Source organism: Oreochromis niloticus, linkage group LG4, assembly GCF_001858045.2.
Source record: "Oreochromis niloticus isolate F11D_XX linkage group LG4, O_niloticus_UMD_NMBU, whole genome shotgun sequence".
Classification (NCBI taxonomy): Eukaryota; Metazoa; Chordata; class Actinopteri; order Cichliformes; family Cichlidae; genus Oreochromis; species Oreochromis niloticus.
Window position 1 is genome coordinate 29,624,309 of NC_031969.2, and position 14,937 is coordinate 29,639,245.

Below are 14,937 nucleotides of genomic sequence, written 5' to 3' on the forward strand. Positions count from 1 at the left end.
ACTTTCCATTGTGGCAACCTTGGATCCCAAGAAGAAATAAATGTGTAATTATTCCATCAGTCATGTAGTACACGCGTAAAATTGCACACAGAATCAAGCAACCGGGTACTCACCCTACTTGGGTATGTTTGGTAGAGACACCTGGTTGCCTGTGGACATCTGTTTCAGAATCAAGGATGAGACACAAAGCAGCTTGACGCATCACCGGTACATAGTTAAACTGACTTGCAACAAGCATAGAGACTGCTGAAAAAACTAGAGGTGCAGCACGTTGGGATATGTCCTTTGTGAAGGCAGTCTTGGATTTCACCATGTAGTTTGAGTCATCATGGGAGACCTCCATGGTGTGATGCAGATGGCAGAAAGCAGGTAAAACCACTGAACATGAGACATATGTCTCACCTCCAAGAAGGTGAGACACATGACAGTAACAATAAGTTAAAAATAGTTTTATTTACCTGCATGGCTCAAGAACAGTCGCCAGCTTTTGGAGTTTTACCAGCTCTGATGGAGTTAAAATGATTAGCTTGTGCTTTTGTTTGTCTAAAGCAGCAAAAACAGCCTCTTGATTCTTTAGTAGACAAGAAACCATTTCCAGCGTTAAATTCCACCGTGTGGAAACATCCTGTATAAGTGGTTCGTTCTGTTGCTCCAGTCTTGTTTGCTCCTGGTGTAGTTCCTCCATATTAGCAGGGCTGTCTGTAATGCATCTAATTTTTCAGTGTCATAAAGCTGTCGAATTTTATTTGCAATAGTCTTTTGGCACAGCAGTTGGAAAGTTGGATCACCTGATGCTTACTGTAGCACATAGTGCATAGTGTTTGTCCGATGTTGACTTACTAATTTTGGTCCTGAAGCCAGTCATTTCATCAAGTTTGGGCTGCCGAACTGGCACTGCTAGCGCTAACAGTTCCCAGAGTTTCTGTGCTCGCTGCAACATGTTTTGCATTTAGATGGTAACATAAGGTTGAAGTGCTTCAGTGGTATGCCAACTCCTTTTTGCACAGTTTGCACAAAATCACACTTTTATCAAGGCTTCCGTCGGGTCGTCTTTTGAAATTAAAATTGCCTCTGATAGGTCCTAGCAATGCACTTTGTTCTGATTCTTTGTAGCTCTGATGTGTGCATCAGTGTAATCGATATACCAGGAAGTCGTGCATTAACATAGGTTCCCCTTTGCTTGGAATGTGATTAAATGCGTTATTTTTTTAACGCATTATTTTTTTCAAATTAATTAATTGCAATTAACGCATGAAATTTGAAAGGTTTATTGGATTTGCTTAAATAACTATGATATCATTTGTGTTAAAAAGGGTGTGTTTTGTACGTTATTTATCCTGCCCTTATGTTCACTAAACTAAACTAAACTTTTTGTGCTAAAGAGTTGTCTGGGGTTGCTTCTTTTATTACTGTCAAAGTCTAACCTGCAGGCAAGGGGTTTACTGTTAGTTTCCCTGATTCCTGTCCATACCAGAACCATCTGTGGTATCTGGGCTATAACGAAACTAATACCCCACCTAGGGGATCGAAACTCATGTTAGTGGGTTTAGACTCAGTATAATGGGTGGGGTGCTACATTCAATTAAACCCTAAAAAAGAAGCCATGATATTGTATATTGGTGCCAATATACAGACAATTATACAAAGTTTTTAAAATAAATGAATCAATCGTAATGATATAAGGCCTTTACCAAATATTAAAAGAAATTTGGACCTGGATTTACAGCAATCCTCCATCACTTGTTCCTCAGGCATTGGCTTTTATAAAGCTAACCTGCTGACAACATTTTATCCTGCTAACCGGGCCTGACAAACAAACAAGCAAAGAGGTCAGATTTAGCTTTTTGTTTTAAATTCAACAACTGTCTATTTTTAACCAGTTACTCACTTTTTTTAATGGCTTTTACTATAGCCATAAAATTATATACCGCAAATGAAGTAAAATAAAATAAAGTGCCTTCTGTTTTTTTCTAACTGTTTTAATACGAGTATCACATAAAAACAAACTCTTTGGAATGGTCAGTGGTCAGTGGTAACTTTATTGTCCCCAATGGGAAATTGATTTGCAGTATGTCCATACAGAAATATGAAAAAACAAACAAACAAACAAACACATCACATACACACAAAAAATAATATACACCCAGAGAAAACAACCTAAATATTATCATCAAAAAAAGTGCAGTGTGCAATGGCAACAACACTTATGGTTTAGTGTTATTAACCATGATAATAGCAGTAGGTACAAAAGACAATCTATGTCTCTTTGTCTTCACTGCAGGCACTTTATAACGACGACCTGATGGAAGCAGTTGAAAATCATTAAAGAGAGGATGATCTGAACACAACAAGACAGAGGTTGCCTTCCTCAGCACCTGCCTGTTATAAAAGTCCACACGCTGGACAAGAGACCTCCCTGAAATCTGACCAGCCACTTTAACCAGGTTGCTGAGTCTGGTCTTATTATTCAAGGACATATTACCGTACCAGGCAATGATACAGAAGGTTAAAACAGATTCAATAAAACTTTTATAAAAAAGAGTCATCATTTCAGATCAAACATTAAAACCTCTCAACCTCCTTAAAAAGTACAATCTTTGTTGAACCTTTTTCACTGTAGCAACAAGATGTGACTCAAAGGACAGAGCCTTATCAAGACCAACCCCCAAATATTTATAACTGTCCACCAGTTCAATGGCTGCACCATTTACCACTGTTAGTGCAGGATGGGGGGATGTCTTCCTGAAGTCAATAACCATGTCCTTGGTTTTCAAGGTGTTGCTCATTAAGAAGGACTGATCACACCACGAAACAAACTAATTCACCCTCAAATCTGACAGTCTAAATAAAACTAAACAGAGGTTAGTAACACAAACATGATTCAACTTTTTTGTAAGTCACTAAATAATAATAGCTTAATTGAATCCAGACAGAATTCACAGAGACACTTAAATGCCAAAAATTACTTTTTTTCCCTGCACTTTGTTATTTTTACCAACTCATTCAAACCTGAGAAATCAGTGGAACTAAGCAAATTTCAAAAGGAAATAGGGGTGAACAAATATACCCCCTCCGCACCCTTCGACTATAAATTTTCTAGACCTCTTAGTTTTTTTGTTTTTTTTTAATAATCAAAATCTGACAGTCTAAGTGAAACTAAGCAGAGTTTAAAAGGAAATACATATAGTCAGGGTATATTTTATAGTTTTGGATCTTTCTTTGATTTCTATCTGTTTCTTTTACACAGTTAGCACAGTTAGCTACCATGATTCTGTTTGGTGATAATTAAAACATGAAATCCCAAATAAGATAAGCGACCCCTATATACTGCCCACTCCTCATTAAGGGGTTAATTAAACAGGAATACATTATGATTAGCTAGCAAGCCGAGAAATGATTTGATTTTGACTGTAAAGCATAAAGACGTCCTTTGACATTAATTCTGTGTACTTCATAAGGACTGATAAGATTACATATCTCGGGATGCCAATGAATGTACTTCCATGTTTGTCTTTGCAGATGCATATCTCGGCTTCAGCGTGCTCCGGGCTTGTTTCATCTGTGATAATAGGAATTTGCTCTCAAACCAAATTCTCCACCTTCTCTCCCACTCACAGTCTCCCTTCTCTTCTATTACAACATACCAGCCATTTAATGATATCTGCTATCAAACACGTATTGACTCAATCTAATTTGAATATGTTGCTCCATAAGCCGAAATCATTGCATGCAATATCAGGGGGTAAAAAATCAATACAGTATAGAATGGTGGTGTTTTTGCTTGAATGTAGCACCCCTGTCCTTAAGTCCCTGTTGAGGGGATGGGGGATTTATTGACTGGTTTAATTAATTCACCTGTACTAACATCTAACGTCTCTGAATATTTCAATAACCCGGGGGGCTCCTTCCCCTGGGAGCCAGACATGAATCAGGTATAACAGAGACAACACAAAGGGCGTTAGTATGCTATTACTCACACCCCTTACAGTGTGTGTTTGTGTGTGTGTGTGTGGGCAAGTGACGTCAGGGCTTCATTCACCAGCAAGGCCAGTGCTCGTCCGGCTTTCTTTCATTGCCAGAGGGTGGGAGGGTAAACACAGTGGAGGAGGCCGACAGAAGGAAGGAAGTGGGAGAGCATGGGGCTTCCTCTCTCCCATCCAGCACAATGTAACACAGTAGCATCACCCCCTCAGCGCCCCCACCATTTAAAAACTATTCACAAGTACCTTCTGTCATAGCCCCATATTCCCATACCCAACCCCCCTGCTCCATCATTAAAAAGAGAAAACCCTGTGCGTGACTCGGCTACTTCTGTGGAATAAAACTCTCTCTCTCTGCCCCCCTCTCCCTTCTTTTTTTTTTGTTTTCCATTAAATCAGTGCTCCTGTGTCCTGATGCAGAATTCCCCCTTTCATTTTTTTAAAAGCCCCCTGGTCTTTCATCCCAAAGTCAATTTTGCCTGGCAGTTAGTCAAATGCTTTAAATGTGTATAAGTGCCTGTGAAGAGGGTAAGCTTTAAGTGTGATAGACTACCCTGGGACCAAAGCGGGGCTGGGAGTGAAGGAAAAATGAGGCTAGATGAACATGAACAGACTGGGCTAAAAATTAATGCTGGTTGGTAGCAGACTGTGGAAGGTCTGGATGGGATTATAATGGGCTGATTATGGTGAAACTGTCTCTGTGGCGGGATTACCATTTGACATTATGGCTGGCTGCTGAAACAAGTGAAATGTGTTTCCCCGCATGCAAGTTTTTAATATTGTAACTCTGTTTTTGGTTTTACTTTGGTGGCACAGTTTATATTTAGATTGACCTCTGTATACTGGATGCTTTTCTGCACGAGTTGCTTTCCTTCCTGGTTGGGATAAACAAGACAATGCAGGCTGAGTGAGAAGTGCCTGCTAAGTGAAAATTTAGTGGTTGTTTTATGTTAACCAGCAGACACTGGGGGTAATCATATTAGCGCTGATTTATCACGTCCTAAATTTGTCTGCTTCTTATGAGCTGTGCAGCGCAGAGATCACACTTGCGATAGACCAGCACCGCCTCGACCCGGCTAGGCCTGAAGAAACGATCATCTGGGAAAGTGAAGACCTCGCTGCAGCCGCCTACTTGATTGTATTGCGATCTGTCATATTCCCTTCTAATAAGACGCAGTGAGATGAGACTGATTTGGTTTGGCGCTGTGTGTTCAAATGCAGTTCACTGGAGGGGCCGGCCTCTTTTGGATATCTGAGTCACTTTAAGAAATTATGATTGAGCTGATCTGGTATTTAGACATTTTTCTCCTGGTCAAATCACATTTACACGATGACAAAACTGCCACGTCTCTCTGGTAGACAGCTGGATGCTGCATGCACTCACTTGTGAAAGACTGGATTTTGACTACTTTACACGCTAATTCACACATTTTTAAACTCAAACAGCTTCAGTAAGTGACTTTATATTAATTACAGACAGTAATTTGAAAGCAGTAACTGATTAATCTGTACAGTATGTATTATTTATTGAAAGACAGTTTCATTTAGCTCCTTTTGTTAGTCAGCAGAACCTGGCAGTTGCATTTTAAGACCTCCGAACCTTCCAAATAGTCATAGGCAGCCTGTATTAAGTGTTTAGAAATAACAAGAAAGACACTGTGGCATAAGAAGCAGACAGCCCCACAGATTGAAAGGATTTACTGACTCTGCAGCAACAGCTATCTAAACTTTGATGACTACAGGATTGCAGTTTTCCAACATCGGAGTCGCCAACTCTGAACCAATCTGTCAAAAAAAGAAAGCCAAGCTAATATCAGCCCTCCATATAATACTAGTTGGTGAGGCAATTCAGTTTAATTCAGTTCAATTATAGTTATATAGCATCTCCAATAAGGAGCGAGAAAACACCTTCACGCACGCCCCTTCTGGTTCTCTACGTATATATGACCCCCACCGGTTCTACTAGCTATTCGTTCTCGTTTTTGTGGCCTATCCTCCCTCCACTTTTTCAATTCATTCACTTCTCTTTAGCAAATGGGGACCTGCCTGGCCCGTGAGCCGCTGCCAGTCCCCTCTGAGGCCTTCCCCAAACCGCAGCCTCAATTCATGTTCAAGCCATCTGCCATTATCTACTAGAAATGCTTTCAAACCTAAAATGAGGATGCAGTCCCAGCTAGTGGTATATCGGTTTTAGCCCTAAACAATATTAAACAAACACGAAAAGCAAACAAGATAAAAAACCAACAACGATCAAACATCCCCGTATGAGGAAGCACTTTGGGACGGTGGGAAGAAAAACCTCCTTTTGAACAGGAAAAAACCTCCCTCAAGTTTATAGTATAAGATGTAGCCATCATTGTGAAGCCTGGTGTGTGGCATTTTGGCCAGTGCCAAGCTAGCAGCTAACCCTAATTAGCATATGTAGCTTGAAAGGTACCTCACAAAGACACAGAAACCTTCTAATTAATGCTAATATGATATGAGCAAGAATGTCCTGAGTTGGACTTCACCGTATGGCCGGGGCCCATGTTTGTGTGAGTTTTCTCCGGGTACTCTGGCTTCCTCCCACAGTTCAAAGACATGCAGTTAGTGGGGTTAGGTTAATTTGTGGTTCAAAACTGCGCCTAGTTGTGAATGGAAGTGTGAATGGTTGTCTGTCTGTCTGTGTAGCCCTGCGATAGACTGGTGATCCATCCAGGGTGTACCCCGCCTCTCAGATAAGTGGAAGAGAATGGATGGATGAAAGAAATAAGACACTCCAAAACATTCACACATTTTGGATAGACTGTTGCACAGCAAGCTGGATTATTTGTCAAATAGCAAAACAGCACTGACACCACTAATGCAGTGAGATAGTCGAGATTAGTGACAGAAATTAGCTAAGGTCAAGCCGAGCAGACAGGTAGTAGCTGAAGCCCTTAATTAAACATACCTTAAAGCCTTAATACATTTAAAATTGATAATCCTACAGATAACAAGACATGGGAAACTGGAAATAGTGAAGACAAATATTTTTTTGTACTACGCTCTCAACATGTTTGTTTCTGCTGTAAGCAAACATGCTGAGAGCATTTTAACATGAGAGTCTGTGAGGACTGAGTTGATTTTGGAGCCATCGTCAGCTTCTGCTTTGTCTTCATTTTTTAATCCCAAAGGTTGCAGCTTTGGAAACCTAGGAAACAAGCTGAAAAAATGCAATGTGGCGGAGTGCTACTTTGGAATAATAACTTCCACAACTTATTACACTTTAAAGAAAGGCTGTTTGAGTTTAGAGAATATTTTAAGCCAGATCTTAAGAACATCAGGTTCCAAGAAATATCGTAGTGATTCCCAAACTGTAATCCAGGTCACTGTACTGTTTAAGGCATCAGCAATGATGGCCTGCATTATGATAAACCAAATTAAATATATTTGTTCCTAAATCTTAGCCCATTGTAATTTAAATATGTATTTATTACATTGCAAAAGTATTTACTCTTGGCTGTTTAACAAAACACTGTTTTCAGTCAAATTCTCTTTGAAGCTGTATTGTCGTGGGAGAAAAGAAGAAACCCAGTGAGTTGACCAGCATGTCTTAAAAACGGAGCTCAAAAGACTCTTCGAAAAGATGAGGGCAAGAGGGGATGATCCTCTGTTGCACAAGGACTTTGCTTTCCCCCAGAGACTTCGCCCCCTAGCGATGCCTCGGGGTGCCAAGACTTGTGTCCTTTTGTGAGGGCACATCCACTCTGTCCTGTTGGCAGAAACTAAAAGTTAGAGGAGAAAGAAGGAGAAAATGAGACAGGAGGTGCATTTGGATGTCTACTCTTGCCCTCCTCATCACCCCAGCTCACTAACTCAGAGCCAGTTGTTAGCAATTAGACTACAAGCATTTTTCCTGTTTGCAGACAGTCTTGTGTGCTGCAAAATCTACAAGTTTTTACTGAAATCATTGGGTTCTGTTGTAGGTTATGAGGGTGATATTGATGTAATTTAGATAGAAGGAGCCAATTTTTCTTACAGTTGTGTTTTTCTCAGGGTGATAAAGCCTCTGAACTGAGTTACAGGAAAGCCCTGGACACAAAATAATGACAAAAACGAAACTGCTTTCTGGGGAATCCGGTCAATGAATTCAGTTCAGATTAAAAGATTCAGTCAGTGTAGCTGATCAATATGTGCATTGATTAGAAAAGCTTTGTCATATTCATCATCTCAGACATCTTAGACGGCTAACTGAATTTTAATAAAAGGTAAATTGATTAGATTGATTCATTAAATTGACTGAATCGGCGGCAGCCATGAAGCATACCGTCCCTGAAATGATAACAGCATTGCAGGTTTAAGGTAAATAAATCTTCTCTCTGCAGCTTGGAATAAAATCAGATTTGGGTTATTATTTAAAATTACTTCCTTGTCTCAGAAATTGGGGTGTGTGAGAGCAGATTTTCCACTGTCTTAAAGCCTCACAGGCACAACCCCGTTTGGCGAGATGTCACAGCGATCAGGAAAGGTCATAGCTCTATTCCCACAGCACACAACCGACATGATGAGCTTTCCTCCTTTCTTTTTTTTTCTCGTGGCTGCATGAGCTGCCATCTTGGTGTGTGCCGAGTCATTATTGATGGGTCTCCATGCTGATGTGCAGACAGGGTTCTGCAGAGAAGGAGTGTGTTCCTGTCTGTCCGACTCGCTGCTTGTTCGACTGTCAGCGCATCTTTCTGGTTGTCTTTCATCCTGTCTCTTTCTTCTTATATCACTTAGAGCAACAGTCCGTTATTGGTCAGTATACACGACTAAAGATCACACGTTTCTGGTGGTGAAAAAAGGGGAACGCTTCACTCCCTTTTCTGCTTCGTTCCTCGAGGATTCGATCTGATGGGGGAAAGAACCAGACGGAGATGAAGTGGAGGGTAAAATTATTCAAACTCAATTACCCAAAATTTAGAAGCTGTCACAAGTCTTTATGAAATAAGGTTCACAGGATACATGATCGCAGCGAGGATCAAAAGCATCAAGATCGGGGTCTTTTGACCTTTTCAACTCTACAGAGCCTCTAGCAAGTCGGGCATTAAAAATTCATTGTGGGCAAGCACAGAGTGTGCAGATGCACACAACTTTACTTTAAATTACTGAGAAATGAAATGTGGGAAATCCTTTAAGTGTAAAATGGTGTCAGGGTTTATTTGATAGAATCAAAGTTTTGTGTGAAATACAGAATATACCAATAAAATCAAATACATCAGCTCTTTGTAGCTCGGGGGGAATTTAAAGAGAATACTGAAGGAATACCTGTGATGTATTATGACTCAAAAAAGTGAAATTATTTTACCTGATTTTCCAGTGATCCGCTGCCTTCCATCCATTTCTATATTATGTGAAAATTGAATATTAAACTGTTAGCTTCTGTCAAAAACTCCCTTTATAATAACTGAAAAGATTAAAAACTAAAACAGAAACTAAAACTTGGCATTTTTTTAAATAATAAAAACTAAACTGAAATGAGCAAAACCATTCTGGAAGCTGAACTGGAATTTAAAAACTAAATTTAAATAAAAACCATACTGAAAAGACAGAGCTATAACTTATGATCATTTTTTTAAATGTCCACCAGAATTATTTGGCAGTTTTGCTAGATTTCTTTGGATGTTCTCCCTTTGCCCGCGTGGGTTTCCTCTGGATTCTCCAGCTTCCTCCCACAGTCCAAAGACATACATGTTAGATTAATTGGTGATTCAGACTTGGTCCGAGGATATAAATGTGAGCGTGAATGATCGTCTGTCTCTCTGCGTTAGCCCTGTGATGGACACGCACAATGTCCAGGGTGTGCCCGATGTCAGTTAGGATAGGCTCCAGCTGACTGTGACCTCAGCTGGATAAGCAGTTAAGGAAATGGATAGATGGTTAAAGTCCCTAAAACTAGGGTTCAAATCTTAAAACTGCATTAACTGACCGTGCTGAGCAGATGATTTACAGTGGGCATGTTAAAGTATTTTTTAATGTAAGCTGCCCTTTGTGGACAAATAACAAGCTATCAGAGGAGTGACAGCAAACCTAAATAAAGTAAATCTAAAATGTCCCTGAGCTCAGGGGGAGTGGGGAACTGCATGATAGATTTCTGCAGTTTTTTCATTATGAATAAATAGATTCAAGTTGTCATGTGATCCGCAATGATTTAAAACATGTTAATTGGAGTAGATTTATTTAGTATTATTCCAAGAACATTTAAAAATTCTTATGAAAAGAAAAAAGAAGATTTGTGTAACTACAGTAATGTGTGCATGTTAGAATCTGCTTGGGAAAACAGGCTGTATGTGCCTTAAAAATTCAAAAACGTTGTTTTCTTTGCGTATGAACTCGATTTATGCACCTGTTAATGTGCCACTACGTCATCGCTCTCAGGGAAAAACGGCCCTGACCTTTGCTCTTGTGATTTGTGGTTGCTTGACATTTGTGGCGACTCGCTGGACGAAGGAAACTGTATCGACATCAGTGCGGCATCGCCATCGCTGCTACAAACGGTAACCGCGGCCTGCTGTTACCCTACCTCGTGGCTTGCGCAGCGTTGATGTCATTTGCGCTCACGCTTGGTCCGTGCCATTTGTATACGTGTGTATAGGGTGCTAATGAGGGAGGATGGGGAGGTGGAGCGGGGTGGATGTGGAATCGGTGGGATACAGCTGGACGGAGTGGGAGACTGTGGTGAATAGGTAACCATGGTAACTCTGTTGGCTAAGATTTGAATGCAGCGAGAGGAATGAGAGAGCAAAAGGGGTGGGGGTGGGGGAGTGGGGGGAGGAAGCTGCAGTGTGTTTGTGTTTGGTGGAAAGAGAAAGAGTGGGGGTTAAGGGTTAATATGCATCATTGTAGCAGGTTAATCTTTCATCAAACTGTGGGGTCAGTGCAGCGTTTACCCCCGCCACTGGACACTACAGTGTGCCACACAGGGGGGGAAGAGGGGGGAGAGGTGGAGGTCCAGGAAATATGTAGTAGTAGGGTAGAGGAGGAGAAGGAGAGGGTGGAGGGGAGGTGCGAGGCAGCTGGGAAGGGAGGGGGGATGAATGTGAAAGAGTTTGCAAAGAGGAAGAGAGTGTTCCCACTTTTAGAGAATGAGATGGGAGATAGGAGGAAGAAGATATCAGGGGAGATAGAGAGAGGAAGAGGAGAGTGAAGATAAGGAGGGAGGGTTACAGTTAGAGACTATTGTAACATGTGGAAAGTGACAGCGGTGAGGCAGAATACAATCAACCAGCCTCTAACCAGCTGTCAGCTCCAAGCAGCCTCATTCTCCTCGATGGACCCAACATCTGAGCTAGCATCTTAACCTCAGCCTCAGTCACCCCCAGCTCTCCCCCTCCCGCTCTTTCTTTTTTCCCCCTTTTTACACCTTTCCACTCTGCTCTGATGCCGTCTACCTGAAATAGCTCTGGCACTTAAATCTCGCCAAAAGGAGAGGGGAAAAAAAGGTGGCTGGAAATTAAAATACGTAGAAAGGTGAGAGCTGGTGCAAAAATAGCACCGCGAGTTCCTCTTCATCCATCGGCCGATGACGAGCAGCTGCAGACGAGTGGGACTGTTGCTTTCGCTGCCACCGCTGGTGCCCTGTTCTTTCTGACCAGAGACGCCGCCGCCGCCACTGCTGCTGATATGATTTGTCATCGTGTCCTTGTGTGTGTGTTTTAATGTCATTGAACTTGAGCACACGCATTATTGATCAATCTTGGCCCAGCCAATCCAAGCCTGCCTCTCCTCCCACTCCCCTGGCACTCAGGAGAAACCTCCCGCTCTGTCCCTCCATCTCTTCCTCTACATCTCCACCTGTTTCATATTCATCCCTCTGTATTGTCTTTTGCCTCCATCTCTCCTTCGCTCTGTTTTATATGCGTCTCTGTGTTGTCATTCCCCTCCCTCCATCTCTGTCTGCTTTATATTCATCTCTCTATTGAGCCTTCCTCCCTTCTCTCCTCTCTCTCTCTCTTTCTCCCTCTCTTGGTGAGTGAGAGATGATTAATATTAATGTCTCTTCTTTTCTTCCTCCCTATTTTCCCTCTTCCACTTTTTTATCTTCTCTTTTTTTTTACAACTCATCTCTTTTCTGCTCTTCCCACTATTTATACCTCTCTCTGGGTCTTTATCCCTCATCATCCCTTTCACTCACCCTTCCCTCCATCTGTCTCCGTCTCGATCTCTTTCTTCCTTTCTGTCTCTCTTTCTCCGGCCCTCTCTCTGCAGCTGTTCAGTATTCATCTATTACTGTAGTGTTGATAATTCCCTTCTCTGCCTGCAGCCATACAGTCATCTATCAGATTAATAATCCTCCTCTCCTTCTCATTCTCTGCTCCCCCCAACATCTCCTTTCTTACTGTGCCAAGTGAGGATGCTCAGCGTGTCAAATGAGTTTGCGTGTCAAAGTCCCATCATTACAACTATCATCATTAATATCTAAGATTGCTGGATGCCCTTATTTAAGGTTATTCAGGTTCTAAACAGCTTGCAGGGAGGATACAGAGGCGCACTGCATCTCTGACTTGAACGGCCGCATTTTAGTCCCACCTCTGTGTCTGTGCTACTGCAACAAAACAAAAAAAAAGCGCTTACTGATTTCAGTTTGTTTTCAAGGTCTGGATAACTTTAATTAAAGGTGGTAAGTGTTCATGTTCAAACATCAATATATCATTGTCATATTATTTGTTATACCTTGGAATAATTAGTGCTAACAAATGAGACCACAGCAGAGATGACTGGAAGGCTCTATCTCACACTAGTGGTGTTATTAATGCTTCTCAGAATTAAGACCAAATGTCCCAGAAACCCCACCGCTCCCTGTCACGGAGTAGATCTTGTTTTTCATTCTTTCTGACGTCTACCTTTGCAAAATGTTGTTGTGCTTTTTGTCTCTTTTGCTCCTACAAATCACACATTTCCTGTAAAACCCAACATTGTTATTCACTCTGTAGACATGAGAAATATTGCAGTTGATGCAGAGAATGGTGTATTGTGTATGTTTCACAGTGTTTAATAATTAGAAATTGTAGTTAATATCACAGCTTTGAGAGTTTAAGTGGAAATTCTTCAATCTGACTAACCATGCATACGTTCTTGCATATGTAATTCCTTTCTAATATGGAAATAATTTTCTGTACTTATTTCTTCTTTAAGTAGGAAGTATTGGTATAACTGCAGGTTTGAAAATTGGGTTTAATTTAGATGAATTTTAAATAACTTACTTTTAATTTCTGGTAATCCACTGAACAGTCAAAAAAGTCTCAGTCTACAGTCCTCAAACCACAGACTGTATATAAAAGATGGATGATGATGACCACTTTGGAAAACATGCACCTGTTTTTACTAAAAAAAGAAAGAAATTGAGGCGTCTGAATGGGACTTTACGAACCATTTGTTAATGTTGCTGAGGTTATCTTCGACCTACCAAACAATTGACAATTTTCCTACCCACTGAAACTACCCACGGGACCGTTTCTGAAGCAATGTAAAAGCCTAAAGTCTAAATATACTACATGATAGTGTATTTGTAGTTTATGTTTTGTCCTGGAAGCTGTTTGAGGGTTTCCACTCAACCCCAACTGGTCAGTACATATGGGTGTCCTTCTCTGACCCACATACTGCTAGAGGTTTCATCCTGTTAAAAGGGAGTTCTTCTTCACCGCCGTTGCCACGTCTTTGAGGTTTTCTTTCTTTTTCCTTGAATAAAAATGATTTTGGTTCAAATACCCCTTTTCAGATGTCTAAATACAGGTGAGCTTAGTTTTACACAGTGAAGAGTTCTGACCTGTCTCAAGGTGACAACAGAATCCATACGCATTTCTTCACATGTTCACCAAAACTTTAAAGTGTAACTTTAAGTTGCACAAAATGATCCATGTCATTGTCTTTCAAGGCTTTTGGTAATATTTTCAACTGTATTGCATCAAATCAACAAAACTCATCTTCCTGAATTACATTTCAGGCAAGTGACATTTGTCACCCAAACACGGTAATTCAGTAAGTATTCAGCATTCAACAGTTGTCGTGTTTATTTGGTGGCAGATCTTATTCTTTTAAACATGAAACAAGTGTACAAAGATCACTTCTTCTATGAACGTTCTTCTAACTAAACTTTTGAGCAGTTGAAATCTGCACAGGAAAACCTCAAAAGTAAAACTGCACCGTTTCCATGCTGTTTCAGTACGATTTTGTGTGACACTGCTTATCTGTTTACAGCGGTTATGCCAATGTTTCAAGAACTAATTTCTTTCTGATTTATTGATTTACAAAATGCAATCCTTTAAAGACCAAAATACCTGATTGTGCCACTTCACATTGTTTGTTTCCGTATCTCCACACCTCCACCTCGTATCATTAATTACAGAATCAGCTTCCATCTGCCCTGTGTGTAAGGATTTGATTTCTGACAAAATGTCTGCTCAGGGATTATGTGGGATTTGATATGAGCAGTGACACAGAAGTTCTAATGCTTCTGAAAGATTTTTTGACAATCCCTCCCATGATAAGCTATATCGTAGCTGCCTACCCATTATTTGTTCTGTTCATTGTCTATTGGTAAAAACACAAAGTGCAGTCTGTGTACTGTCTTTAATATCTGCTCTCTCTCTCCTTCTCTTTGTCTCTCTCTCTTTTGTTCTTCACAGTAACTCCTGGGTTCTTCTCACTTCACAAAAAGCCTCACTCGAATCCCCCGACAGCACCAGAAAAAAAGGGAATAACATCTGTTTATCTGCATATTTCTATGTTCAAAAAACAAGAGGGAAAAACACAGAGATCGACGGAGGACACGGAACATCTCAGAGGATGCGGAATTAGAAAGAACAAATTGCCACTGGAGGACAAAAGGGAAAGGAAACCTTTTCTAACAGATCCACCAGTGTGGAGTCACCTCACCTGTACCTTCGGATTAAAGAGCAGGGTCATGTCCCAGTTGCCATGCGCATCGCCACGCTGACCTGCCTTCCCGGCCCCTCCC

General features: G+C 40.9%; 1 protein-coding gene across 1 annotated transcript in view; it reads left to right on the forward strand.

Annotated features, from left to right (window-relative positions):
• Positions 1-14,937, forward strand: part of lrrc4ba (leucine rich repeat containing 4Ba) — a 51,606-nt gene that overhangs the window by 17,991 nt on the left and 18,678 nt on the right. The window contains 1 exon segment of the mRNA XM_019358398.2: positions 14,606-14,937. Within this exon segment, the coding sequence (XP_019213943.1) occupies positions 14,898-14,937 (40 nt within the window). The 5' untranslated portion in view covers positions 14,606-14,897.